At 48.2% G+C, this 27,220-nt stretch overlaps 2 protein-coding genes across 7 annotated transcripts; one reads left to right on the top strand and one right to left on the bottom strand.

The window, feature by feature from the left end:
• Positions 1-20: 20 nt before the first annotated feature.
• On the top strand, positions 21-26,272 carry REM2 (RRAD and GEM like GTPase 2). 4 transcript variants are annotated; one of them, XR_010663956.1, is made up of 7 exons: positions 21-3,664; positions 4,786-5,127; positions 5,343-5,416; positions 6,112-6,319; positions 6,711-7,246; positions 10,249-10,434; positions 25,904-26,272. XR_010663956.1 is itself a non-coding variant. In XM_065941234.1 (5 exons), the coding sequence occupies exons 1-5, from the start codon at positions 3,562-3,564 to the stop codon at positions 7,004-7,006; spliced, it is 1,023 nt and encodes a 340-aa protein (XP_065797306.1). In that variant the 5' UTR covers positions 21-3,561; the 3' UTR covers positions 7,007-8,085. The 4 variants fall into 4 exon arrangements, 1 of the variants encoding a protein (XP_065797306.1); XR_010663958.1 differs by lacking the exon at positions 25,904-26,272 and adding an exon at positions 21,821-22,372; XR_010663957.1 differs by lacking the exon at positions 25,904-26,272 and adding an exon at positions 10,905-13,194.
• Positions 16,019-26,461, bottom strand: RBM23 (RNA binding motif protein 23). Of its 3 annotated transcripts, XM_065941233.1 has the most exons (15): positions 26,286-26,461; positions 23,344-23,374; positions 22,388-22,463; positions 21,657-21,814; positions 21,137-21,184; positions 20,839-21,012; positions 20,539-20,592; positions 20,271-20,388; positions 20,022-20,174; positions 19,799-19,936; positions 19,203-19,268; positions 17,514-17,709; positions 17,296-17,427; positions 17,121-17,205; positions 16,019-17,035 (listed from the first exon to the last, which is right to left on the bottom strand). In XM_065941233.1, the coding sequence occupies exons 3-15, from the start codon at positions 22,451-22,453 to the stop codon at positions 17,032-17,034; spliced, it is 1,392 nt and encodes a 463-aa protein (XP_065797305.1). In that variant the 5' UTR covers positions 22,454-22,463; positions 23,344-23,374; positions 26,286-26,461; the 3' UTR covers positions 16,019-17,031. The 3 variants fall into 3 exon arrangements, with proteins under 3 accessions (XP_065797305.1, XP_065797303.1, XP_065797304.1); XM_065941231.1 differs by lacking the exon at positions 23,344-23,374; XM_065941232.1 differs by lacking the exons at positions 16,019-17,035; positions 23,344-23,374 and having other exon boundaries at positions 17,117-17,205.
• Positions 26,462-27,220: the final 759 nt, after the last annotated feature.

Here is a 27,220-nt window from a genome sequence, read left to right as displayed (position 1 = left end):
ATCCTTAGTTTTTATACCACTCAGAGGGTAAGAAAATTCTAGGAACCCCAAGAGTAAGGCTCTCCATCTCCACTTACTGCCAGGGGCCCATCTCCATAGTGACTGACACCAGCAGTGAGCACCAAGCCTCCTTACTGCCAGGCCAGAAGTTGTGAGCCAGCCGGGCCCTGCGTCTGGGAAACTTCCCATTTATGGAGAACTCACAGAGTACTTATCACAGAGGCAGACTGTCCCCTGGTGGAACACTCCTGCCCTCCATCCTCCACCCAGCCAAGCATTTTTAGTCTGTCCTAGGCAAGACAGATGAACTCTCTTCCAGCATGCCTCAAAGCAGACAAAGATGCATCCAGAGAAAAATCATAATCACTCAGGGTATGAGGATGCTAGCATCACCTTGGCCAAATCCAAGGGGTCTTCCTAGAAGAGGGTCCAAACTAGATCCTAAAGAATGCTGTCAGTAGTTGGAATAGAGTTGTGAATTTTAGGCAAGATGAGAGGCCACAGGATAAGCAAACTAAGCAGACAGTGAGGGCTAGGGCTGTTGGAGGGACCCAAAGAGCTGGAGAGGGTAATGGAGGGAATGATCAGTGAGAAATGCTGGGACATATGCTTGCTTACCAGTCTGTGGTAAGCAAGGTGACAAAGCTGTCCCAGAGTTTAAAAGGAAAATTAATGGGCACAAAGGATTTAGAAAGAGCCTAGGAAAGTGGGTGTGATGCCTACAGAAGCAAAGCTGAGGCATTCCCTAGCAGAATCAGTCCCCAGAGAAATGGGCTCCCCCTTAGGTTCATTTTCCCTTCCTGCCTGGCCTGGCCTATCCCCACCCGTCTGCTGGAGGAGCCGTGTTGCTTACACCCTGTCAATGTCCTCACACCCAGCACTAATTGTTCAGCATTTCCTCTCCCAGCAAGTAGGAGCCTAGGGAAGCCCCAGTGGCAGGGAGAGGGGGTTGACCTTGTACTGGCATAATGGGAAATGAAGACAGAGGATCCTGTCCAGGTAAGGGTGGGACACTGGGGGGCTGTCACACAAGTTTATTTTCACCATGGCCCAAGGAAAAAGAAATTAGATGACTTCAAATCCTGTCAAGATAGACACCAGTACCAGGGCATGGAACTTAAGCAAAGGCCCTTGGTGAGAAGGAGGGAGGTGATCTCAGTTATGAGATGGGAATCAGCCTGAGAATTAGACAATCTGAGCAGATACCAGAATTCGGTTCTTAAGGAGCAGAATCTGGGCCTAAAGCAAGCTCCAGGTCGCGCTGGGAGGGGAGAGGAATACCCAGCCTGAGACTGTGGAGCACCAAATGGCAGGGGAACCTGCTGCATATCGGACCCTTTATCACGTGTAGCTAACCCTCACAACAAAGCTGTGCCATGGATACCACAGCCCCAATTCACAAGCTCACAGCAGCTTCTGGAGAATTACAAGACTGGTCCAGTCTCTATTGAGAGGCAGAGTTAAACCTGGATAGGCTCAATTTCAAATCTCAGTCTGTCCCATTATTATACAGAACCTCCAATTCCTGAGGGAGCCTCAAGCTGGGCAAGTGCACAGCCACTTACCAGTGGGATGAGAGAGATGATGGTTCAAGATGAAACCCAGCCTGCATCTGTGGCGTGAGGCGAGATTGAGAGCCAGCAGAAGTCATGGTCAAGAGTCCTCGCTGGGCTCTGCAGATGCTGACACTCTTATCTAGTATCATAGAAATGAATTCTACCCTCTAAATGAACTTTCCAGATATATAAAGTTCACCCCTTTATAATTTAAAACTTTTAAAAAACTCATTTTGGAAGGAAGTCATTCTAAAACATTACACTCATCTTCAGCACATCTGCAATATAACATAAATCCTCTAGATAGCTGAGGATCACTCAGAAACCAAACAACTCTGCAGCAATGTCTTCAGAAGCTGTGAACAGTGTCAGAAAAGCTATTCGCCTTAATGCCAGATGACCTTGGAGCACTTTTTAAATGTTAGGACTGCTTTAAAAGTTTTCTGTGATGTTGTTTCTCTTGCTATTAGCTACTGTAGGGTTCACTAGCTGCTATAGATGTACTTCTAATCTTCAAGTACAGAACACAGGTGGAACATTAAAATTGTGAATAAAGTTAAGGACAAGTAGGCTGTGATCAAGGACTGTAGAGTCTATCCAGTGAAGTACACAAGGACTGTAGCTGCTTAGTTCTGCTCCCACTAGACCCTACGCTGTTGCCCTGTTATTGACCTCCATCTACATACTGCACTAGCAATCCCCAGATCACTATTTGCTTCAATTGGAAAAATCCACTGAAGATGGCAATAAAGATTGTTCCCAATAATAGGAGACAGCTGGAATATTTAAGACAAAGAAGGCAGCATAGCATAGAGATGAAAGGTAGTCTCTGGCACTGGAAGGATCTGGGTGGGAATCATGGTGTCCCCATTTTCCAGCTGCATGATTGATTTGGAGGACAGGTCACTCACCTATCACTCTGAGCTTCAGGGTCATGAGGATGAAAGGAGATAATTCAGAAGGTGCTTAGCACAGCATCTGATAAAAATGGGATGAGAAGGGGCCAGTAAATCGAAATGCGTGTTTGGGCCCTTGATGTCAGGAAGACAAGAGTGGGAGCCTAAAGTGAAAGGGACCTGGCAGAAAAGGCGCAGTAGAGCAGTGCCTCTATCTTGGCTTCCCCCAGAGAGGTGGGTGTCACTGCGTGTCTGCCCGGTATAGCCCAGAAGGCCTGGGGCTGCTCCAGAGAGCACTGAGGGGGCTTGCCTGCCTCGGGACTGGGAACTTCCAGATGGCTAGCTGCCCCTCCCCTTTTGCCTGCTCTGATTAACACGAGGTTGGTGGACCTGGCACGGAGGGACAGGTGGGAAGTCTCCACAGTGGTTTGTACCCACCGGAACCAAGTGAAAAAACGAAGCTGCCCAAACAAAGCACCATGTCTCCCTCCTCAAAGCCCCCATCTGCCTAGAGGCCAGGCTGGGAAATGGGTACTTTTGTGGGTCTTAGCCCAGAAGGGGTGACAGGCGGAAGGAGGGGGCGACAGGAAAACCTGGTGGCAGGGTGGCTGTTCTGTCCCTGTGTCTTTTTTGGTTTCTTCCTTTAGCCCCTCCATCTAGCTACTGGGCACCCACTCTGGGCTGAACGTTGGGCTAACGGGTTGGGATACGCAGACAAATGACACATAGTCCTAGCTCCTGGAAAAAGACCACCCAGGTCCTGGGTCCTTGCTTCCTCCCATTTTCAGCTCCCTTACCCATGACCCCTCGCCCCAATTCTCTGAACCCGTCTCTTCTGCCCCTGACTTTGTTCTGTTCACATCTTAACCAGACTCCGCTGTGGGTGTGCTCCCAGAGGGAAGAGACACAAAGGAAGGGGGGGCAGAAAGGAGGGAATCCCGCTGACATCACAGCTTATTAGCATGTGTGACCTCATCAGGGGGCGGGACTATCTCCCCAGGTGTTGGGGGGGTAGAGCATGGGGGGGGTGGTATTTAAAGGGAAAAGCTGACAGTGCTGCTGAGTGAGCGAGCGGGTGCTGCAAGCTACCGGGCTGCACACACACAACGATGCATTCGGACCTCGACACCGACATGGACACCGACACGGAAACCACAGCACTCTGCCCCTCCAGCAGCCACCGGGCCTCTCCTCCAGAGACACCCACACCAGGTGAGAGCTAAGCTGGCAGGTTCTGGCTGAAACCATGCTGGTGGGAGCTGAAGCTTTGGTGGGGAGGTCAGAACTAGGGGTTGAAGGAGCTTGAACCCAACAAGAAGGGAAGAGCCACTGGAGAAATGAGGGAGCCACCTGCCCACGCTAGGGCTGGGCTAGGTAGGGGGGTAGAGGGGGGCTGCCTAAATGTCCCCTCACCCATCACCCAGGGCTTTGCTGGAGAAACTGGTACTTACCCCTAGGTCTGCCTCATTCCTGAGAGGTTGGGATGGGCAGGAGGGAAAGGGTAAAGACAAGGGGCAGCCCAGAAGCCTGGGAATCACGGGCAGGGGGCTACCCTGGGGACCTGTTGTAAGGGTTTCTCTGGCTCCTGGAGGCCCTGGCTGCCAGTCAAGTATTGATCCTGGGCTATTTCCAGCCTCTCTGCATCCCCCTTTGTTGTGTCTCCTTCCTCCTCCAGTTACCCGGACCCGTGCACTGTCACTCTCCCTGCTCCCGCTCTCTCGCTATTTCTCTCTCCCTCCCTCCCTCCCTCCACCTAGCCCTGAAAAGAATATGAACAGGATATTGTCTGGGACTCACAGGGACAGCCAGGGGTGTAGCAGGACTCTCACACAGCCATGCACTGGGGGGACGTCCCTACAGGGCCATTCGAAGAGGCAGCCCCTCCCACACACCCATGGAGACCCAACACACACATCTGAGAGGAAAGGCCCTTCCCCGGGAAGCGGCTCCCCACAAAGTTTTTGACTCTGTCAGTACCCACCCCCAGAACCAAGGCAGTAGCTCCAGTTTCCCATCCCCTGGGCACCTCCCCAGCATAAGGATCACCCGGTGCAGGAAGCAGGAGAGGGCAGGGCCTTCAGTGGAGGGAGTGGCAGCCCCCTCCCCAACCCGGCCGGAGGCCTAGTCTGGGGGTGTGACTGTGTCAGTGTGAGGTGTGAGTGGGTGCGCAAGCCTGCGCACAGGTGCCTCCCCCGCAGGAGGCATGTTTTGAACAGGTTGTGGCTGGAACCACGCTGGGCAAGCCTTCAGGTCAGCTCCTGGGAGCCCCACCAGTTCAGGCTTCTGGTGTTCTGGCCTACCGACTCATAGCTTCCTTCTCTTTGCCCCCCCAGAAGCAGATGGCACACTGCTGAAGAAGTCAGAGAAACTGTTGGCAGGGTTGGACCGGGGCAGGCCACCCCCTGCCCCAGGGGCTCCCAGACGAAGAGGCAGTATGCCTGTCCCCTACAAACACCAGCTGCGGCGGGCCCAAGCTGTAGATGAACTTGACTGGCCACCTCAAGCCTCATCCTCTGGCTCCTCTGACTCCCTGGGCTCAGGGGAGGCAGCCCCCACCCAAAAGGATGGCATCTTCAAGGTCATGCTGGTGGGGGAGAGCGGCGTGGGCAAGAGCACCCTAGCAGGCACTTTCGGTGGTCTCCAGGGAGACAGTGCTCACGAGCTGGAGAACCCAGGTATTTGGGGGAGCCCTGCAAGGGTTGAGGGCACCTCTGGAGCCCTAGTCAGGGATGAAGAGCTCGAGGCATGTGCAGTCCCGGAGGCCAGAACTTAGAAACAGTTCCAATGCTTTCTGTGGCAACCTCTCTGGAGGGAGTCTCTGTTTACCAGGTCTTACATGTGTTGGGGAGCCTCCTAACGGGCTCTCTTCCTTGTTTCTATTTCCCAACAGAGGACACCTATAAGAGACGCATCATGGTGGATAAGGAGGAAGTGACTCTAGTTGTTTATGACATCTGGGAACAGGTAAGAACTAAGATGTAGCTGCAAGCAGATAATGAAACCTGGAAGAACTGAGGAGGGGCAAAGTCTTGGCTGAAGGATAAAGGCTGGTACCCTCGTTTTAACAGTAATGAAACCTGACTCTTCATATGTATGGTCTCAGAGAGCAAAGGCTGACACCCATGTACACACCATAGCATTGAGAACTGCTGTTTGGTTTCCAGGATCTTCTGACCCAGAGGAATGTTAGGATCTGAATTTGACAAACCCTGTAGCTGGAAGCCAGGCTGGAAACCCTGAAATACATTTTTTAGCCTAGAAGAAACTGATCTGACAGGACAGGAGCTCAGGGCTTTGTAATGTCAGGGAAGAAAAAAAAAGTGAGGCCCTGTGAAAATATGGACATAAGTGATTACTATGCAGAAATGAGAGGCCAGAATGAACATACTTGAATAGCATTCATTTCTGAAGAGCTTAGGCATAAGAAAGTAGGATGGACTACCCTAGTCTAGGATCCTATGTCACCCATTTGCCCATGTGGGGCTCATATTACAAACTTCTCCCCCCTCCACAAACACACTCTGAGTATTGGATGTGTTTGGCAGAATGCGCTGTGTCCTAAGCAGGTGGCTTTGCCCTCACACCCTGAAGTGCAGGGGCTGGGCGGGTTCTTCCGTGCCCCCAGCCCTGACATCCCACAACTTTCTGCCCATCTGCAGGGGGATGCAGGGGGGTGGCTGCGGGACCACTGCCTTCAGACGGGGGATGCCTTTCTCATCGTCTTCTCAGTCACCGACCGACGAAGCTTCTCCAAAGTTCCAGAGACCCTACTTCGGCTCAGGGCTGGAAGGCCCCACCACGACCTGCCTGTCATCCTTGTTGGAAACAAGAGTGACCTGGCCCGCTCCCGGGAGGTATCACTGGAGGGTGAGTACCCTGAACCTCATCCATATTTGCAATCTCAGAGGATTCTCTCCTTTCTAGTCATCTCTTCTCCATAAGGCCCTTTTACCCTTCCAGGTGCACAAAACTGCAATTGGCCCCAGGTTAAGGGCAGACTTTCAATGCCCACACCTAGGACTTGAGACCCTCTCTTCACTCCCCCTCACCTCTTCTGACGGCCCTTTTCTCCCTCCCCTTCCGCATCACCAGCGCCCTCCAACTGATCCTTGGTTGTTCCTCTGTGCAAGAGATTGACTTGCCCCAATCCCTTTTCACTGCATGCCCTGGAGCCCCCAGGTCCAGCCTCGCCCCATCCCGGGCCCAGCGCAGCCCAGTGGGCGGGCGGGCGGGCGCCTGAAGAGGTCCCTTCCCGCAGAGGGCCGCCATCTGGCAGGGACACTGAGCTGCAAGCACATCGAGACGTCGGCCGCGCTGCACCACAACACGAGGGAGCTCTTCGAAGGAGCGGTGCGCCAGATCCGGCTGCGGCGAGGCCGGGATGGCGCCGGAGGCCCGCGGCCCGAGTGGGGCAGCCCCGAGGGCCCCGCTCCGCCCGCGCGTCGCGAGAGCCTCACCAAGAAGGCCAAGCGCTTCCTTGCCAACCTGGTGCCACGCAACGCCAAGTTCTTTAAGCAGCGCTCCAGATCGTGCCACGACCTCTCAGTGCTCTGAGCCGTGGTCGCCATGGTCACCGCGCTCTCAGCCCGCCCCCTAGCCCCGCCCCGCCCTCGTTCGACTTCCTCCATGAAGACCGTCTAGGAAACCAAAAACTCCCGGGACACCTTGCTGTGACCGCGGGAGGCGGGCCCCCCGCCCCCAGGCCCCGGAGGGCGTCGCCCAACCCGCTCCAAGCGCTCTCCGTTTACCTCCCGGCCTCTGGGCTCCTGGAAAGAGGAAGCGGACCCGCCGAGGGTGAGCCGCGACCGGTGGGCGGGGCAGCTTCCGGCGGACGGGGAGAAAAGTAGTTCTGCAAGGGATTTTCTTTTTTATTAATTCACGCTTGACCACCTCTCCTGTAAAGAGATGCTAAAAGCAAGAACTGGAAGAGACCTTTGTAGACTTCTTTACAGTTTCCCACCTTTGTACTCAGCGCGAACATGCCTCATCATAAGAGATTCTTAAAGGTAAAGTCACAGAGCCGCTTCCTTGAGACTTTCCTACAACGTCCTGGCTCTGATCTGCTGCACTTGTCCACTTTGCCCTTAAGAAGTTCTTAAAGGCAAGGGCCTGGAAGCGCTGTTCTTCAGATTCTGTGACTTACCGTGGCACCACGGCACTTCCCCTTTAAGGTTATTAAAGGTAAGGCGTGCAGAGACTTTTGCCTGAAGATTTGAGGGGTGGCAACCTGCCTTTTGCCAGGACCCAGGAGGCACCACCAAGGGGACTACCTTTCTCTTTTCAATAAAGAATTTTTCTACTGCACTTGCTCACTTTGACTGTTCTCAAAGCTCCCAAAAAGGGATGGATGCTGATTTAGGTTCCTTGCTCCCATGAGCCTGACTTTTCTTGTCGAACAGTTCTAGGGAGGTTCCGGAACTTAGTCTGAGTGGTCCATGACAAGGCGAAAAAGGTCCCTAGAGAACAGAGTCCGATTTGTCCCTTTGCCAGTGAAAAAAACAGGCCTGGAGAGGAGTAGGGACCTGCTAGAATAATTTGGTAACTCAGTGATCAAGTCCCCATCTCCTTACCCCTTAATCCTGCAAGGAGCAGGCTGGAGGCTACGCTTTGTGCCCAGAACTACTCTCAGCTGTGACCTGGGATGGTTCAAGGTGGGGCCCACCTCCAACAGGGAGGCCCATCAGCTGGGGTTTAATGGGGTTGTCCTGCACCTCCCCTGGCAGGGCCCCACCACCCCAGCTGTCACCTGCAAGGCCCATGTGAGTACTGAAGCTGTCAGTGCCTTCCCTGGGGACGCCCACGCCTGCTGCTGCCTGAGCCACGAGTTTGAACAAAGAGCAGAGGCAGCAACTCCCCTCACCCCTAGATAGACGATACAGCTACCTGAGCACCTGGGGGCCAGGCCTCCGCTCCACCCTACCCAGGTTCCCAGAGCTAGATGGAAAGAAGGATGTCTCCTGAGTCCTTGCAGCTGAGGAGGAGCCAAGGGAAACCAGCCCAGCACGGGTGGTGAGATAAGAATAGTAACACTGTCCTTAGGACTTTATTCACTTTATCTCAATTCTTTAATGACTATAAGGTGTTACTACCGCTTTTACTTGCCTGAGGTTAATAAGCAATAGAACTGGGGTTCCACTCATGTCTGCTTGATATTTAATGGTGATTTTTGGTGTAACTTTGCACCTGAGGTTTCACTTCCAGTGATGATGAGGGGAAGAGGGAGAGGAACAGTAGAAGAAATGCAGGGGACACTATGGGCAGAGCCATGGGCAGTGGCTGTGGTTAAAAGGGCCAGAGAAATTACATGGCTATAGTGGAGTAAACCAGCTCTAAACTCAGGACCAGAACAGAGGCAGTTCTAATTGTAAAATGCAGGAAAACACACTGGGCCCACTAAGGGACCAGATGGTTCTACAGTTGGGTTGAAACCTCAGGGACATGAAGAGGAGGGGTAAGAGATGAGCACTGAAAAGAAGGTTGGGAGCTCTATTGCAAAGGACCTTAAATGCCAAGCAAAGGAGTTTGTGCCCAACTTGGTAGGCAGTGAGAGTCACTGAAGGGCTCTGAGTCTGTAAGTGACATGATGGGGCTGGTCCTTTGGGAAGAGGAGGCAGGGACAGGTGTTCATGGACTGGAGCAGCTGAGGCAAGGCCTGGGGAGCTGAGTTTAGGGGACAATCACAGTAATACACACGGAGAGTAATGAAGAAGCATCCTGAGGGAGATGGCAATGGGAAAGGAGAGGCAGCACGGAATTCAGAGGCAGGATTTGTGGGACCTGGCAACTGAGTGGCTGGGTACAAAGCAAGTGAGGAGTTGCAGGTGATGGAAGGATGGTGAGGAACTGGCAGCTCAATTTTGGAGACCCTAGAGTTTGAGATACTCAGAAATACATCCATATGGAGAGTTTCAACTGTTCCCCAGATAGGTGAGTCTTAAATTCAGAACAAGTCAGGGCAAGAGACAGATATGAGAATAAATGCCCTAACGACAGCAGTAGAAAAGCCAGAGGAAAGGAGGCGTCGCAGGGCAATCACACAGGCCCTATGCTCAGCTTAATGCTCCGCTGTCCCTAAACAAGGCTCTTTGAAGAAGGAACCCCGCATCTTCATCTTGCACCAAGGACCCACTAACAGAGCTACTAAGAGAGAAGGTACAATACAGGCTGGGATCCTTAGCCTCAAACCACACATGGGCTTTAGGGGTCTGTGATCTTGTGAAATAGTGCAGTCTGATGTGTTTGTGCAGTCACGCATTCGTCTGAGAACAGGTTCATGAATTTCATCAGATTTCCAAAGGGGTCTGTGACAGAACAAATCACCAGCCAGGATGGTACTGATTACTACCGAGAAGGGGGACTGGGTGGGGGAGGACAGGTTCGGAGGTTTACTTTTCATTGTAAGTTCTTTTCTCTACCTTTTGAGTTTTTACCTGTGGCTAAATAAACTAATTTTAAACAAAACAAAGTTTCGTTGTTCCAAAAAAAGAGGGACCAAAGAGAGTGTCCTGGGGACAGGCTGATGAAGCACAGTGGGGATGTAGCTGCCAAAGAAGTGGTGGCCACTGTCCAGGGAGGAGGGTTTCCTAGAGGAAGAGGATCACCAATGGTCAAATGTCACTGGAGAAGAGGGTGAGGAACTGGAAGGCCCAGTGTCTTTCATGTGGCAGAATTCTAAAGATGATGATGGCAGGACCGCCCCCATGAGGGGAGCCACACACTCTACAAGCTTCCCTCCCCCCAACTCAGCCAGTTCCATCAGCCCAACCCATCTGTGTGTTCCCTCCAAACGCCTACAGGAAGAGCTCAGAACAGACGGAAACTGAAGTCCCGCTCCTGCCAGACTTCGGAGCGATGGGGTCTTCTCTGAGAGCCTGGCCAGCTCTTCATCCTCTCTCTGATCAAGGCAAAGTAAGAGCAGGCTGCGGACCTGGGCTGCCGTGAGAGATCAGCAGAGGGGCCTGGAGCTGAGCTGCCTGAGCCAGGTAAGTTCCTCTCTGCCCTCATAGCCTCTTAGCCACTGTGATTTTATCTTGGGGTCTTTGCTCCCTTAGCCCAGCCTCTGCCCAACCTCTATGAACCCCATGCCCCCTGGCCCACAAGCCCTCCTCATTGGTCAAGAGCACTCTGCTCTAGGCCTGTGCTTACAGTTCTGCCCTGCTACATCTAACCTTCCTCTAGAGACTGGAGAAAGGGCTCTTATCTCCTGAAAGGCCACCAGGGCCCTGGAAGGACACTCCACGAGTCTTCTGGGTTAAATCCTCACTCCCAGAAAGTCCACCGTACACACATCTTTTAATTTATCTAACATTACTCCAATCCACATCAGTCTAAGTAAAATTTTCCTGAACTTTTTAATCTTTCATCTACAAATGCTTGTTTCACTCACGTACTGTATATGCAAGTCACTGTGCTGGGCCCTATGGAGAAAACAAGCCACTGTCCCTGCCCGCAGGCAGCTTACAATCGTGCTGGAGAGCAGGGACCAGGTGAAGGAAGCACTGACATGGCCGGAGCAGCAGCAAACTGCACCACACTCTACCTGCAAGCTGAAACAAGTGCTCTAAGAAGTCTAGATGAAAGAAACAGAACATTTGGAAGGCACATATTAGGAACTGGGCCTTGAAGGTTATACACAGGCTGTAGATAGAAGGCGGAAAGAAGGAAAACAAACGCCTTGTGGCAAAACCACATGCGAAAATGTACAAAAGAAACGGTGGGCAGCCTGCCACATGATGAGGTAAAGACCCTCACTGTATAGAACAGAGCACAACTTGGGGGATGGGGCGTCCAAGTTGCAAAAGGTCCCCAAAGTCAGATTAAGAGCATCCTGCTTCTTAGCCCTCTATCATCCAGGGGCTCTCAGATGGATATACTCAAGGAATTTGAATCTTGATGTCATGCCTTTACAACCTGGAGACCATGTAAACTCAAGGTGTGAATACAAATTCAATGGAGCTATGCAAGCCTTTTTAGTTGGCACTCAGGATAGAAGTCTATGGAGAAAGTCACTATTAACCTCTCTTGTCTTTCTGAACCTCAGCTCTCCCAATTTAAAATGAGGATAAGGGTGGTTCAGTGGTTAAAACTCCACACTCCCACTGCAGGGTGTATGTGTTCAATCCCTGGCTAGGGAACTAAGATCCCACATCCTACAAGATGTGAAGAGGACTAGATAAAATACAAGTATCTTCGTAATTATTCAAATGAGCAGTGGAAGTTATGCTTTTTTTAAAAAAAAATTATTTGAAATTTTTTATTGGATTATAGGGAAGTAATGTTTTTTGACAACCTGTGTCCAGGCCCTTATTCAAGCACCATGTAATGTTTGAATCTCTCAAAGCATAGCCCTGCTTTGGGAATACACATTTAAGTTGTGGTCCACAGAGTCCAACAAAACTCCCCCAGAACTCAGGAGACCCATTATCGGATTTCTTGCTTGGGGAGTACTGGGGGGAAGATTGGCAACTGAAGCCTAAGGATGGTATTATACTACAGTTTCCCATTTTTCTGTTCAAATTATAATCTTAGGCAGAGGACCAATGCCGATTTAAAATACTTACTCTGAAAGGAAGTTGCCAGAGTAGGTAGAGTTAGGCTCTGGAAACCAAGAAAGACAGGTGCTATAGGAATGCTTGGGGGAGATTAGGAGGGCAGTTTGCAAAGGACGGTAACAAAAGAATGCTTTGAAGGTCCCTGAGGGGCTCACCTTGATTTTCCAAAGCCATCTGGTTGTAACCCCATTAGAGTTTCAAGTATAAAAGGAGATTGGACCAGTGGGATGTGGTTTTCCTGAAAGCTAGCCTGACTGTGGGTGCCGTAGGGCCTTGTGAGCCTCGTACTTAAGCCCAGGAACAATTCAGGTTTATTTTCATCACTGCCCTGTCATCGGTAGGGCCCTATCATCCCCCCGTAAATCTCGAGCATTCTCTGAAGCTGGGAAGAATTAGGTCAGGTAGAAAGTCAAGTGTATAGGCATTCCGAGGAATGGCAATGAGGGCAAAGCAACCAGTTCCAAGCCCTCTCCATGTATCATTTCATTGAATTCTCAGGACATGCCTGAGACAGGAACTTTTGTAATCATTTCCTTTCTATAGGTGAGGAGTCTGAGTTGAAGTGAAGTTAACACCCAAGCTTATTCAGCTGGTTTGTGGCAGAAGAGAGATCTGAACCACATGGTGTTGTTCCACAGTATGATCTTTCTGCTGCAGGGTGGAGGTCCCCTGTCTTGGTCAGGCCTAGGAGGTGGGAGGAGGAGGCTGATTCTCAGCACCACTCATTTTAAACAAGCAGGTTTCAAGATGCTTGAAAGCTGATTGAAGTTCCCATCCTTTCTGGAATACTGGAAATCTGACAAGTTCTCTGATTTCCAAGGTCATTGTTTCCCCCTTTTTGCAATCCAGCACTGACTGGCTCTTTTACAATCTTAATACACCTCATCCACCCACTGCCCTCACAAATAACTGCTTAATGGGTCTCCAGTAACTCCAGCCAATTCCTTAAGGGCTCTTGAGATGATCATCTGGGAAAGCCAAGAAAACTCATCCAACTTTTAAAAGTGATCTTTGATCAGATCTTTTCTTGCTTCCATCTCCCCACGTGACCTGAGTTAACTGGTCTGCTTCACCTCACAGAGCTCTTTCAATCAAGAACACATCTTGAGAGCAATCAGTTCTGGATATAGAGTATAAAAGTTGGGAGGGAAAAGGGGATAACTGAAGCCAGAAATTTCAGATACACAGCTTCTCAGAGCTCATGCCTACTGACTTCACCTGGTTGCCATGGAAACATCAGTCTCTGATGGTGGCAGCAGCATTTTGGACAGAAATCATCACAGGCTACCATGGTAACCCCGAAAAGAGGAAAGCTGCCTTCTCTTTTGGAAGGGTGAGGAAGAAATGGAAGAGGCTGCTGAGCTAAGCAGGCTACAGGGGATAGCTTCTGGAAAGCCTGGGTCTGATTTGAACTGAGAGGGGATTAATTTAACTCAACAGATATGAAAAATGTGCAAAGACAACAATAATGAAAATGACACGTCTATGATTGACTTCATCAAGATATAACCACCGAGTAACAGAGTTTACAAAGAACTGTAAATAAAGTCGGAATAAGAACCAATAGGACAAAAAAAAAAAAGAACCAATAGGACCAAGAATACTGAAAGGAAAATAAACTTCAACTAGGAAAGCATCAGAGTCTTAAAGAACAGGATTTCTGACCAGCAGAAAGAATAAGACAGTAGACATGGAAGTGGAAAAATTCAAGATATATTGAGAAGTATGGATATAGAGACAGAAAAAGTGACACTTCCCCATGATTCCAAGGCTTTAGCTTTCACAGTGATGCTGAGAAGCAGGTTAAGATCAAGGGATCTGAAGCTAGACTGTCTGGACTGGGATCCCAAACTTGTTAATTACATAATCGAGGGACAAGTTAGTTAACCTTTTGGGTGTCAGTTTCCTCAGTGACAAAGTGAAGAAGAAAAAAGAATCTACTTCAGAGAATCATTGTGAGGATTAAATGACAATACACATAAAATGATTAGAGCAATGCCTAACCCACAATAAATGCTGCATAAATATAAATTCTCATTATTGTTAACCACCTCCCACCACTCACTTTTCAGAGTCAGGATAGCCTCTTCTCACTGTCCAAGTAACACTTTCTGATTCACACCAAACTTTAAGAGAAAAGAGGAGCTATGACAGAGTATCTTCCTTTAAGTTTTTAGTTCCTTTCCCTTTCCCCTAAGTGCAAAACACGAAGACTAAAGGTTCATAAGTCACAGCCCTGCTTCCATGGTAGCTCACATCTGGGGGTGGTTAGAGTCTAAGGAGGAAATAGGATGAATCCCAATGTCAAGAATACAGCAGTTTAAAAAACAGGGCTGCTTCAGAGAAGACAAAAGTGGAAGCTGTAAGCCAAAAGTCAGATGAAAATCCCCTTTAGAGTTGAGGATTGGTAGGGAAATTGTAACTGCACTGGGAACGGATTTGAACAAGTTTCATCTCTACTCCCACCTTAGCCACTATACTCAGGCAGAAGGTTGAGGGAGGCTTCTTTACATTAGGCTGAGCCAAGGGGTTATCTACTGCCCCCTTCACTACACTCCAACCACCCCCTGTACAGTTATGAGTAATAAGAAGGCCTTGAGTCACAGGCAGTGACACTGTCACCCATTAGATGCTGTTACCTTATATGGGTTAACATTAGAACAGAAGTTGTCTTAGACATCCCTTTACTTCCACCCTTGTCTTTCTCCCGCAAAGTTACGTGAGGATCTGAGAGCAAGGAAGAACTGAGGTGGAAGGACCCACAGTGCAGGAAGGCAAAGCAGCCAGGGATGGAAATATAAGGAAAATGAGTAGTGATGGGGCCCACCTGAGGCAGAAGGCAAGGCCTGTGGGTACTTAATAGTGTGAAGGCATTCAAGACTGCCATGAGGAGGCCTGGTCCACAGCCTTAGGATGATGTATATAAATAAGTCTGTACTGAGCTCAGGATGCATTAACATCCCAATCAACAACTACATGGGGACTGGGCCACATCCAGCTGCTCCTACCTAAAAATAATGCAGCCTCCTTCCCTTCCTCAGGTCCAGAGAGCAAACAAGGATAAGGAAGGGGTAGGGGTGACAGTGGGTGAGGTTGCAGCAGCCTAGAAAGCCCTCCAAGTCCCAGTGGCATTCTGTGCCACAAGTAGGTTTCATGTACTTAACACTTCAGTGTCAACAGAACATCAGAAGCTCACCACCAAAAAACCAGCACTCTGCTTAGAAGCCTTAACTGACAAACTAAAAAACCTAGCAGCAATTATCCATATTTTTAGCATGACAATAAAGCCTTAACATTGTTGCCATAGAGACCAGTAAAGAATGGAGGAGGCCCACAGGAGGGAGACAGGTCTGAGGTTCAGCCCTGTCCCTGGAACCTCAGACCTTCTGGGCTGGTCCGCAGTTGGTGAGCCAGGCTCTGCTCTGGCCCCGTGTCCTAAGCCTTACAAAGCGGGCAGAGGAAGCTGTGCCTCACCTTTGGCAAGGACATGCCTAGAATACTCAGCTCCCTGGAAAGCATGGATCAGCCCAGCCTGTGCTGTCCCAGGCAGAGCCATATGGGAAGCAAGAGTTGAGGGGGCTGAAAGGGTGAACAATTACAGACCTAAGGCCTAGAGGACCCCTGATGTATAATGCCCAAACCCCTCTGGATACTAGACTGGATTTCTACACAAAGAGGTCCAAAGGCAGGCCACAGAGATCAACAGGTTAAGAATGGTGAGCTGAGTAGGCTTCTTTAGTACTTAAGCTCCTCAGGATCACAAAACCCTCCGCTCCCAGAAGGTGCAGAATGTGCTACTGTCACACTGCCATCTGGTGGAAAGACAAGATCTGTCCCCAGGTAGAGCCGGAGCTGGAGAGTCTGTCCAATGGGCAGGCATGTTGAGAGAAAACTAAGATAAAGACAGGGGCATGAAAACCACGGGCGTTTAAGCAGACATGGACAGGGTGTGTGCCTTGCCTGATTTTCTTCTAAAAGATCAGATTTTTTAAAAATTAAAGGAAAGAAAACACGATGGCATTACAAATATTTTATATCTCGAGATCCATTTGTGGTGCTGGCTCAGAAGTTAACATCAGACAGACACACTATGAACTGAGACCACACATATATGGGCAGCAGCCACCACAACAGTGGGACATGCCTTTTGTACAAAGTTTATATATATATATATATATTTATATTTATGTACACAGACACAGGGTATAAAATCCAGTGAGAAGGGCTCATGGGTGTCCAGCAAGGGGACAAAAGTGGCTCTAACAGCTGGGCTTGAGCCCAGTCTCCGGAGGCACAGCGAAGTGGTGGAGAGCAGTCGTCTGCCCTCCACACTCCCACCCTGGGTCAAAGGGAAAGACAACTACACAAAGCTGGATGGTACCAGAAAGGTACCCTACCTTTCATTAAATGCCCCAAAGACATCCAAAATGGCTGGCAGATTATTCCCGCACCTCCCAGCAAGACCCTGAGCCCTTAGAAGCAGTTTTGGCCCCAAGCTGAGGTCTAAGGCAGGCTTCCCAACACACACGTCCACACTACCTTCCAGGGCCCTGTAGCAGCAAGGTTCAACCCCTCACATTCTAAAGTCCTCACAGACCAGAGGTTTCCGGGATTTTCTGTGACAGATTGCAGGATAAAGGTAAAGGAGGAGAGCAATTAGTTCCTTCAGTTAATGCCCTATGGCCTTTCCAAAGGGGTAGGAAAGAAAGAATCAGTAAGAGGTGGTTGGGAAGGACAATGAAGGTCATCCCAGGAGATGTTAAACACAAACAGATGTTCAACGCAAGTGTAGATGCTGTTCTCTTCGACCAGCAGCTTTGATCAGCAGAGTCCATTCCCACTGGGGCTGTGGTGGGTAGGAGCCCTTCTTGGTGTCTAAGGGGGGCCCCAGTTCCCCCACCATCAGTGTCCATGCCTTCAGGATGGCTTGGTCCACAAAACGGAGAGAAGGGGCCGTGGAAAGGTAGACGTGGAGCAGGGAGTGGCAGGACCCAGAGGCACAGGGAGGCAGTGGACCAAGCCACTAATTTACCTGTGGCAAGGAGAAGATGTAAATAGGGAGCTGAAGGAAAGAAAATAACTATGAATACTGATGCGAGCTGGGCCTTGTGACTCACATGGTTTGGGGGGTAAAGAGGCTGGAAAGCTGGAAGCACTGGGAGGCGATTGCCTGGGAGGCGAGGTTCAGGGCCGGACTCAGAGCTGGAACAAAGAGAGGCACAGAGAGTTAGCACAGAGTATTCCTGCCTTCCAGGTCTAACCCTTCTCTCCCTTCCCCAAGTTCAAGTCTACCAGTCAGAGCCGCTGGGTTCAGGGCCCCCAGGGGAACTGCTCCATTCAATTGCAGGGCAGCAGCTTGAGCAGCAGCAGCTTGGGCCACAGCAGCGGCAGCAGCAGTGGTGGTTGGCAGCTGGATTCCAGAGCCTCAGAGGGAAAGAAGAGATGAGGTTAAGTCCTAACCCTCAATGTAAATTTCAACCCCACGTTCTTCACGCCACAAAGAAACCTACCTTCTGCCAATTTGGCCATGAGCTGCAAATGTCCACCCACTGATCCCAGGTCTAGCTCCTGGTCTCCATCAGGAAAAGTGATGTCTATGCTACCATCCGGTCGCTCGGTCACATGGCCAATCCTCATAGGTCGACCAGCAAGCTCAAAGCCATTCAACTGTTCCAAGGCCCTCCGGGCACACTCTGAGTCAGAGAACTACAAGAAATCCAGGCCATATCAGGTACCTCCCGGCCACATACCTGCTCTCAAAGCCCCAGGAACACTCCCTAGTCCTACGGTCCCAGGAAAATGGCATGCTCACTGTGGCTCAAACTTTTCTTTCCCAAGGAATGTCACCTAGGATCCCATCCTCCCAAATGGTTCTCTGAAAAGAACCCTTTCCAGCTGACTCAAGGGCAATCACTTTTCAATCTTCCAGCTCCACTAAGAACCTAACAGTGTGTTATCTGTAGGGAGCCTCGCCTGACGGGCTATTTCACAAATGGGTATATCAGATGAAAATAATATAGGCTGAGATCCTAGGCTCCTGAGTTTCATTTCAGCCCTCAGGACTAGGAAGTTTCAGTCTTTAGTCAAGAACTAGGAAAGGCACAGCCTCAGGGGGGCACACAGCCTGGTACTGAAAGCAACACCGCACCCCCACTTCAGTCCACCTCTCTGGCCCCACGGGGCCTCTACTTCATAGTCCCTTTCAGCAGCGGCCTGACAACGAGGATTCCTAGTCTGCTGTTTACGTGTCAAGGGTGTTGACCTAAAAGGCAGTAACACAAGGGCAGAAAGACGCCAGAGGAACCTTTCTGAATCTGAGTCGCATGGGGAGCTAAAAAAGGTACTTGCCACCATGAACCCCACAGCTGGCTTTGTTTACTCCGGTATTACCTGCTCTAAGGCCTGGCACGTGGTAATGACAGTTCCTAGGCAGGTGGTGTATGTAGGTGGCTTGCTTTTACTGGATACTTCTGTGATGAGCAATTCCCAAGGTAGAGTTTAACCTACCTCCCCTCTGCCCTGCAGGCAACTGTGGGGGTGTAGGCTGCCTGGATTGAGCCCAGAAAATAGCAGCTTCCATTAGACTTTGTGGCTGGCAACCAGTCCTCAGCCTGGAGTCACATGGAAGAACCAGTTATGGGAGACAATTTTGTTGGAGTGTCAGGAAAAGGTGAGACTTGCCCACTATTAGGTGGCCTCACTATTTTCCCTACGATGGTATTTAAATATGAAAGTATTTCTCAGTGGAGAAACTGCTTCAAACAGAGTAGCAACAGAGGGAAATATATAACTTCTTATTCCCACCCCATCATAAAAATATACCAAATCTATAACACACATCTACAATAAAGCCCACACCTGACCTCCCTCATCCCCCAACCTCAGCTACAGCCTGGAATTATTACTATTACCCAAAGAGCAAGCTGGAGCACTTGGTTGCTAGTTGAACAGGCTGGTTCAACCTGACTGGTTGAACTCCTGGACACCCCATACCAGTGCCACTGACAGAGTGTGGGAGCAAAGCCAAGATCTCAAGCAATGTGTTCATCTCAAGGGGCAGAAGGCTAGTCCAAGCTTCAGGCAACAGAGTTTATGGGTCATTAAGACTGTTCCTATGGGAGGAGGATGAAGCTGAGCTACAAAACCAGACAAGTAGACAAACCTAAACTAAAATTAAAAGTTAAAGACTAGAAACTCACCGTAATAAAACCATAACCTTTGGAGCGACCTGTTTCTGAGTCCTTCATCAAGACAATATTATCAATCTGCAAAATAAAGAGAAATAACAATCTTCTGGCTAAGCCACACCTTTGATCTTTCGTACCCAGACTGTTTTTTTCAGCTGTGCTATGCACAGTATGTGGCACGGAGGACGTTAGTTCCTCCACCAGGGATGAAATCTGTGATCTGTGCCCCGTGCAATGGAAGCGCAGAGTCTTAACAACTGAGCCACCAGGAAAGTCTCCTACTTAGATTGTTCTAAATACCTCTATCTTTCTAACCAATCTATTACATCTCTCCAAATCATTTTAAAGAGAGAGACAAAATTCATTTCTTTCCAAAACACTTTTGCTAACTCATCTTACTTAACCTGGACCTCACTATTTGATTTCACAGTGCCTAATTTATCTCCTGAGCAGTAAGAATACAGAGATGGAGCCAACATTCCCAGGAGGGACCCACATAGCCCTTATGAAACATGCAGTGGGTTAACCATGATCAGACAGATGAGGAGGTACACTCACCCTCCCCACTTTTCCCAACTCCCTTCAGATGTTCCCCTCTTTCCACTCACTTTGCCAAAGGGCTCAAAGATGCCCCGGAGCATGTCCTCTGTGATATTGAAGTGTAGGGAGCCCACATAAAGGCGCATTGGTCCACCACTGCCCTTCTGCAGGTTATTGGCCATGGCTGCCAGGCGGTTTTTCTCTGCCTGCCGAAGGAGGAAATGATGGGTTATGCTACACACCTACCACATTTAACTCCATCTTCTCAAGTCCGTTTCTCAGGCTGCTCACCTGTGACGCCTGTACAATGATAGGCACTCCTAGCAGTCGCTGCCCAGTGAGGCCAATGGCAAGCGGCACAGACTGGATCTCACAGAATTCTACATAGGCAATGCCTTTAGACCGACGTGAGTTTCGATCTGAGATGATACGGACATCTCGAACCTATCCAGGGCAGAAGGGAAATCCTGAGTTGGGCATAAAGGGGGATGGATAGAAGACAGGCTACCCCAAGCTAACTAAGAAGGAGAAGAGGGTTACCTTGCCAACAGCAGAGAAAAAGTCCTCCAGGTCTCGAGGCCGAATGCGGGCAGCTAACTGCATGCAGAACACTGTGCGGGCATCTCGCTCTTCTGGACTCAGGTTATCAACTGGCTCTCTAAAGAGTACAACTGTTGAGACCTTCCCTCCCAATACTTGGTCATCATTCTTTAGCTGCCCTCAAGAACTACACATTTCTGTGGTTTGGCTCAAACCACTTTTTATTCATAATTCACAGTCCCTGAAAGAGTTTGCATTATCAACTCACCTGACTGGGCTCTTCTCTCTGAAATGAGGACTCTTACTGTGTCCATACCTACACCTACAGAACAGAGAACAACAAAATTGAAAACCACGTCTATTCACATTGGTCCAGTGCTGAGTCTTCCACCATGAGAAAATCAGATTACAGCACCTCATCACACATGCAAATTCTGAGTATCACCCCTCCAGTAACTGGGTCTCCTGCCCATCCAAACAACAGGATACAGGCACCCTTGGGCAGGGACCATCATGCACTTGGTTTTACCCAGAATACAAAGGTGATCTTATTAGCAAAAGGTGATACCCAGTGGCAAGCGGTGGACTCCTGTAGTGTACACGATCCTCACGACGCCAGTCTCGACTTCGTGACTCACTACTATGTCGACGATCCCAGCTACGGCTTCGGTGGCGACGCTGCCGATCTCGACTTCGGCTCCGACTATTTTTCCGCCTGTGACGATCCCTGTCTCGACTACGACTATGGACAAAAATTACTATTAAGTTCCGTCAAGAACAAACAAACCTCCTCTTTAATGTATAGCTTTCCCTGGTATCTTTCTATTTATAATTCTCAAAACCCAAGTGTCCCCAGAACGACTGACCTGCGTTTTCTCTCCCTGCTTTTACTATGGCTCCGGCTCCTCTTCTTCCTGTGGGAGAGTATCAACTCTCATTACAGAGGTTTCATTATCTCTCCCAAGGAAACCAAATGATAGTGAGGCTAGGATGAAACAAAAACCAGCAAAAGACCAAAGCCTAGAAGACAGTATGGCAGGAATTCATGACAATGGTATGACATCAGTTTACACACAGCCCTGAACACTGTCAGGTATATGAAATGGTCATTTCCCCTCCATAGAACAGGACAGTATCTGATGTTTTCAAATCAGAGATCCTCTTGTTATTTTATTCAAATGAAATACATCAAAACTAGGACTGATCCACAAGTCTACACTGGAAGATCATTACACCAAATCACCATTATTCCCATGACCCAGTGGAGCTATTACTAAAGTAGGAAGTCTTATGAACAACCACCTCTCTGTTCCAGCTGTTTCTATAATGCACAAAGCTGTCTTCCTTCCCCAAGCGGCCAACCCACTTTCCTCATGCCACACTCACTTGCTTGCCTCCCCACTCGTGCCATTCCCATTGGTGGCACTGGTCCCGTCAGTGACGCTGCTCCCATCGGTACCACAGTCACTGGTGCCAATGTTGCTGGTGCTGTTAGTCATGTTGCTGGGACTGTCCTTTTTAACCTCCTTCCTTTGCTGCTCATCCTAAAGGGTTCACCAGGAAAATGACACAAGGCATCAGGTGGCAGACACACAGATTCCATTGGGCAAGGAAAGAACAAAAGTGGACAAGGAAGAAAGCTCATTAAATCAAAACTCTCAACTATCTTAACAGTTTCTGAGCACCTAGATCTCCTAACAAAGAGGGTAAGAGAAGAAGTATGGAAACTACCCAAAAAGAAGAGATGAGATTTTAATGTCAAACTTTAGCTATCCGACATTTGTTTGTTCCACTAACATCTATTTCCCAGGAGAGTGAGAAATGAGTTACGTCTGAGATATAGCAACTTTCTTCTGTGTCACTGAGAGCTGTGAGCAAAGCGCTCCCATCCCAACTTTATGTTGCCCCCTCAGCCCCAGTTTTCAGGGCCCTTTCTGCAAGCGTGGCCTTTGAGTACTAATCTCCAGCAGTGACTGCTAAAAGATTATACCTTTCGTGAACAGCCACTGTACATAATAAATGAACAGGGAAAGAAAATTCCTAAAACACTGAAACTGATTAGCCACAACTGCTTTTTCTTACTAACCCATTTCCAAGAGTGAGATGGGGAATATTACCTCCTCTTTTTTATAGGGAGCCTCCAGCATGGCCTCAATCACTATATCAAAGTCATCGGATGCCATTGTAGCAGATCTGAGGAAAAGATATCAATACATAAGAACCTCAATTTTATTTTTCCTCCCCTTCCGGCACCCCACATTCCCTCCCCCTTTGAAGAAACAGACATCAAAATATACAGTTCTGTTACCTGAACTCCGAAGGTATCTTATCAGCTGTTGCTTACCCTCCATTTATTTTTGCACCTTATAGATCTGAACTAGTTCTGCTTTGTGGCTTAGAAAAGGTCAGGGTCTAGAAGAAAATTAGATGTCTAGGGACAGACAAAATATAATACAGACCTTTTCCTGTTAAAATGCAGGTACTCAAACTTACTATTTATATTGGGCACTTGGCCTCTATTCTACTATTCAAAATTCTGAATAATTCCTTTAAACTTAAATTGGCACATATTTCCATTAAAAAGGTAAGACTACAAGAATAAAAATTAAGAGCAAGGCAAAGTAATACCAGAATAATGCAGATTTGTCCTAAGCTTTTCTTCACATCCCTAACTCAAACACACAAAAATGAGGGGATTCATCATTAAGCAGTTTTTGTACAACGCCAACTAGAGTTGGGGTAATTCAGAAAGACTGTGATTAAAATGGCTTAACCAGTCCCACTCTGAAGCATTTCTGTCTAGGCACATACAGTAGGACTTCTAGCCTACCCCAAGCTTTCATATTTAGCAATGGTCTTTCTCAAGTCTGTTCGTCACAGGTCTGTCAAATAATAAAAACAGAAGACACCAAACAAAATCAACAGGATAAATTATTCAAAGATTACTGCTCCAAAATTATAAAAATATGTAACACAGATAAATCTCAATCATTACATTTAAAGAGGTTACCAAAAAAAAAGTACATACTGTATGATGTACATTTACATAAAATTTTAGAAAATGCAAACTAACCTGTAGTGACAGAAAGCAGGTCAGGGGTTACCTAGGGACAGGAACAGGTGGGGAAGGGCCAGGATGAAAAGATAATAAAAGAACATTTTGGAATTTTGGTGGGGGTGATGGTTTCATGGGTGTCAGCACATAACAAAACGTACCAAACTGTACATCTTAACATGTATAGTTTTATGTCACTGATATCCTAATAAAACTGAAAAAAACTAATTTGAAGAATTTCTACGCAGAAAGGCTAAGTGTGATTAAGACTTTCCATATACACAAGAATTTTGTCCTCTTTAACGTAGTTAATGCATCATCCAATCATGCTGTCTTGACTGGAGACAGAGTCCATAGCCTATTTTGATGACTTATAAAAGTAATCATATTTATCATTTGTAGTACCTGACATTGCTGGGCACTATGCTAAACATGTTACAAAGATAAGATTCTTGGAAGCAGCCAACAGTAAAATTTAGTTGGACCCAAGTTTAAGGTTTAAAATGGAAACCAAACCAAAATCAAATAGGTGTCTAAAAACCAGTGAACTCAATCTCTTATCTTACATTTATTTAGTAATCAATGGTAACATATGCTACAGGCAATACTGAATCTAATACACAGAAGAAAAAACTAAGGTTCTGTGAACAGTCCAAAGTCACAAAGCTCAAACGGAGGAGCTGATCCTTGATCAGAAAACTTCTGACTCTAATGTTCAGGTTACCACTCTCTCATGTGGTTTGTCGGAGAAGGCAATGGCACCCCATGCCAGTACTCTTGCCTAGAAAATCCCATGGACAAAGGAACCTGGAAGGCTGCAGTCCATGGAGGCGCTAGGAGTTGGACACAACTGAGTGACTTCACTTTTACTTTTCACTTTCACACACTGGAGAAGGAAATGGCAACCCACTCCAGTGTTCTTGCCTGGAGAATCCGGGGGACCGCAGAGCCTGGTGGGCTGCCATCTATGGGGTCACACAGAGTTGAACACAACTGAAGCAACTTAGCAGCAGCAGCAGCGGCGTGTGGTTTGTAACTTAAAGGAATTTTTTTTTTTTTTTTACTTTTGAATAGAAATTTTATTATTTTCATTTTCCAAGTGTTTTCTTTTTCTATCAGGGGGAAAAAAAGAAAGAAATCTTAAGGACAGTTGTCACTTGCTGCCAAATTGAGAGTAGTCTTTCTCCAGTGGTTTAGTCGCTAAGTCATGTCTGACTCTTGTGACCCCATGGACTGTAGCCTACCAGGCTCCTCTGTCCATGGGATTCTCCAGGCAAGAATACTGGAGTGGGTTGCCATTTCCTTCTCCAAGGAAATTTCTTAAAAAATAAAAGTACACAGCATACCAAGATGTCTATTTTTAAATATACACTGATCTGGAGAATTAATGTTCTTATAGGTATATGAAAAGAATCAGTCTCATTAGTCACACCTTATTGTGTGGCTTATAGAGATAATCAGTTTGTAATAGTATATGCTTCAAAGAAAAAAATCAGTATATGCTTCAAAATATTAGGAGCCAGGCTGATTTTAATATATGCTATCTGAACTATTGTGGGGGAAAAATGGTTCTATAAGTAAGTTTTTGATCTACAAACTCTGTTCTTTTCAGTCATCTGACTGCCAAGTCTATACAAATTTTTTAAGTGTCATAACACTCCTCTTCATTTTTTATAGCCTGCCTTTAATTCTCCAAATGAAATGCTTCTAATTTCAAGAACCGCTTTTTGTTGTACAGTGCAAGGATAACTTAAGATATGCAACAACTTTCACATAAGTTGACAAAGGAACCCCTACCTGTGGAATAAAGTTTTCAGACCTAAGAAACAAATGAATGGATCTATTTAGAAACACACATATATAAAACACTAGCACACTTTGAAACTTGCAATCTTGCTGGGTTTAGTCTATCTTTCTAGATGTCCTAAAAAGCAGAAAAGTCCCAAACACTTATGCGCTTTCAGGTCGGGAGTTTAAGAACTCTTTTAAGTCCTAACTTATGGGTCAAAGTTCATTCAAAACCATACAATAAAACATTATACTGCTTTCTTCCAACCCTGCTCCAAAAAGTGAATTAGGGACCCACAATCATGGTATCGCGTGGACCTTATCATAGCACAGACTAGACCCAAGCCGGCACTTAGGCCCCATTGCAGCCGGGCCACAGGAAAGCGAAAAACCACTGTCAGCCCCAATCAGGCAGAATTCATTCACCAAACGCTGAAGTCTCAGGGGTGATGGGCAGCGCCACCTCCTGGGTCTGGTCACTGAGCTGGGCACAAACATCTCCAAACTGAAGACAGCTTAATTAAGAACAATGAGAAAGACAAAAACATTCCCATGTGTAACAAACTAACAAACCAAGACCACGCTTCAAAAAACGGTCCTACAAATAACTTACTGGCAGCATCTCTGTGAGGGCCAGTGTCCCGATGCTAAAACCTCCTATGTGGCCCCACTATGCTTCTCTACCGCCACGGATTATGTGGGCAGAGCCGCCAACACAGTGAACAGTCTAACACACACGGAAGACTGAGGAAGAAACCTCAATTCCCTCATCTCTCTCTGGCGCCACTAGGGGTTGAAAATGGATTCCACGAGTCCTCTGAGACCGCGGGAGGTCGATGCTCCCTCCACAGTGTGGGACACCCTGAACGTCAGGGCTACGGGGACCAAGAGACCAGTCATTCGGATCCTTGAAAACATCTTCATCGCTGAAGGATACAGCCACGAGGGTGCCGATTCCTAAAATCGTGCCAGGGGTTAGGTAGGCAGCGAACACTTCCAGGTCAAAATAAACAAAAACATTTTGTTGTTGTTGTTGTTGTTTTAATTTCAAAAAGTTTGCCGGACTCTACTCTCGGCTCCATTTTCTGCCTGTGACGTCAGGGGGAGGGGCCGTGCGGCAACGTCACGCACAGGTGACGTTGCGGGGGGAACCCGGTTTCGGGGTTTCTTACCAGTTCCGGGTCCCCGCAGCGGGGGTCCCGGTTCCCCCTGTTCCTTAGGGTGTGTCGGGGGACACGAAGCACCGCTATCTTCCAGATACTCAGCAGTAAAAGCAGCACTAGAGCCGGAGCTGCTCCTCTTCCCGCAAAATGGCGGCAGCTCCACTGTCTTCCAGAACCTTCCCCAATCTGCGCAGGCGCCGAAACATTCAGTCGCTGGAATTTATCTCACTGGTTTCGCGGCAACAGTCCAAAGTACAGATTTTCATTGGCTAAAATCCTAAGTATGGGTGGAGCCAAACTCAAAGGTCTCTTAGCAACAGTCAAGTTCCCATTGATTGGTTAACCGGGACTCAAGGAAAGCAGAAGCGTCCTTAGGTCCTTAGGTAGCCGCCTATCGCTCTCATTGGTTAAACGATTTGCGGAAGGCGGGGAAAGCGATCAGAGAACTGAGACTGAACCCTGCTGGCCAGCTCCCGGCACAGTGGTAGTCTGGGCCAACACCGCGAGGTAATGAGGTGCAGTTGAGGTCCTTGGCCATTCTTAGTGATTTGCCAAGGAGCTCGAGTCGGACTTATCCAGTACAGCATTCTGGAGAGCAGCTGCATTTGCTTCCCTAGGGGAGGTGTGTTGAGCTCCACATCCCCATTCTGTCTGTACAACCTTCCTAACCGCTGCCTCATGCCCTCAGCGCTTAGACCTCACGAGTCTGTGACAAGTTTATTTTCTTCACATCTCACATACTTTTCAGTTCAAATTAGTGCCCCCCACAGCTTCCACTGCAAGGGTAAACTGGCAGTTTCTCAGATGACTGGGTGCAGCTGTACTCAGCCATCTATCTTACGTCCACCTTCACATTCCAGGAGCTTCCAGAACTCCCAGAGACTTCAACTGCCTAATATAGCTGCCAAAAACGTAGCTAGTTAAAACATAGGAGACGGTCATGA

Source organism: Muntiacus reevesi, chromosome 7, assembly GCF_963930625.1.
Source record: "Muntiacus reevesi chromosome 7, mMunRee1.1, whole genome shotgun sequence".
Classification (NCBI taxonomy): Eukaryota; Metazoa; Chordata; class Mammalia; order Artiodactyla; family Cervidae; genus Muntiacus; species Muntiacus reevesi.
Note: the sequence above shows the minus strand (reverse complement) of the source record. Positions and strands in the feature narration are given on the sequence as shown.

Coding starts and splice junctions, on each gene's coding strand:
- REM2 (XM_065941234.1), top strand. CDS start 3,562: ATGCATTCGGACCTCGACACCGACATGGACACCGACACGGAAACCACA. Junction 5,128..5,342: donor TCACGAGCTGGAGAACCCAG/GTATTTGGGGGA, acceptor ATTTCCCAACAG/AGGACACCTATAAGAGACGC. Junction 5,417..6,111: donor TTTATGACATCTGGGAACAG/GTAAGAACTAAG, acceptor GCCCATCTGCAG/GGGGATGCAGGGGGGTGGCT.
- RBM23 (XM_065941233.1), bottom strand. CDS start 22,453: ATGGCATCCGATGACTTTGATATAGTGATTGAGGCCATGCTGGAGGCT. Junction 21,815..22,387: donor CTCCCTATAAAAAAGAGGAG/GTAATATTCCCC, acceptor TGAACCCTTTAG/GATGAGCAGCAAAGGAAGGA. Junction 17,428..17,513: donor CATGGCCAAATTGGCAGAAG/GTAGGTTTCTTT, acceptor TTTCCCTCTGAG/GCTCTGGAATCCAGCTGCCA.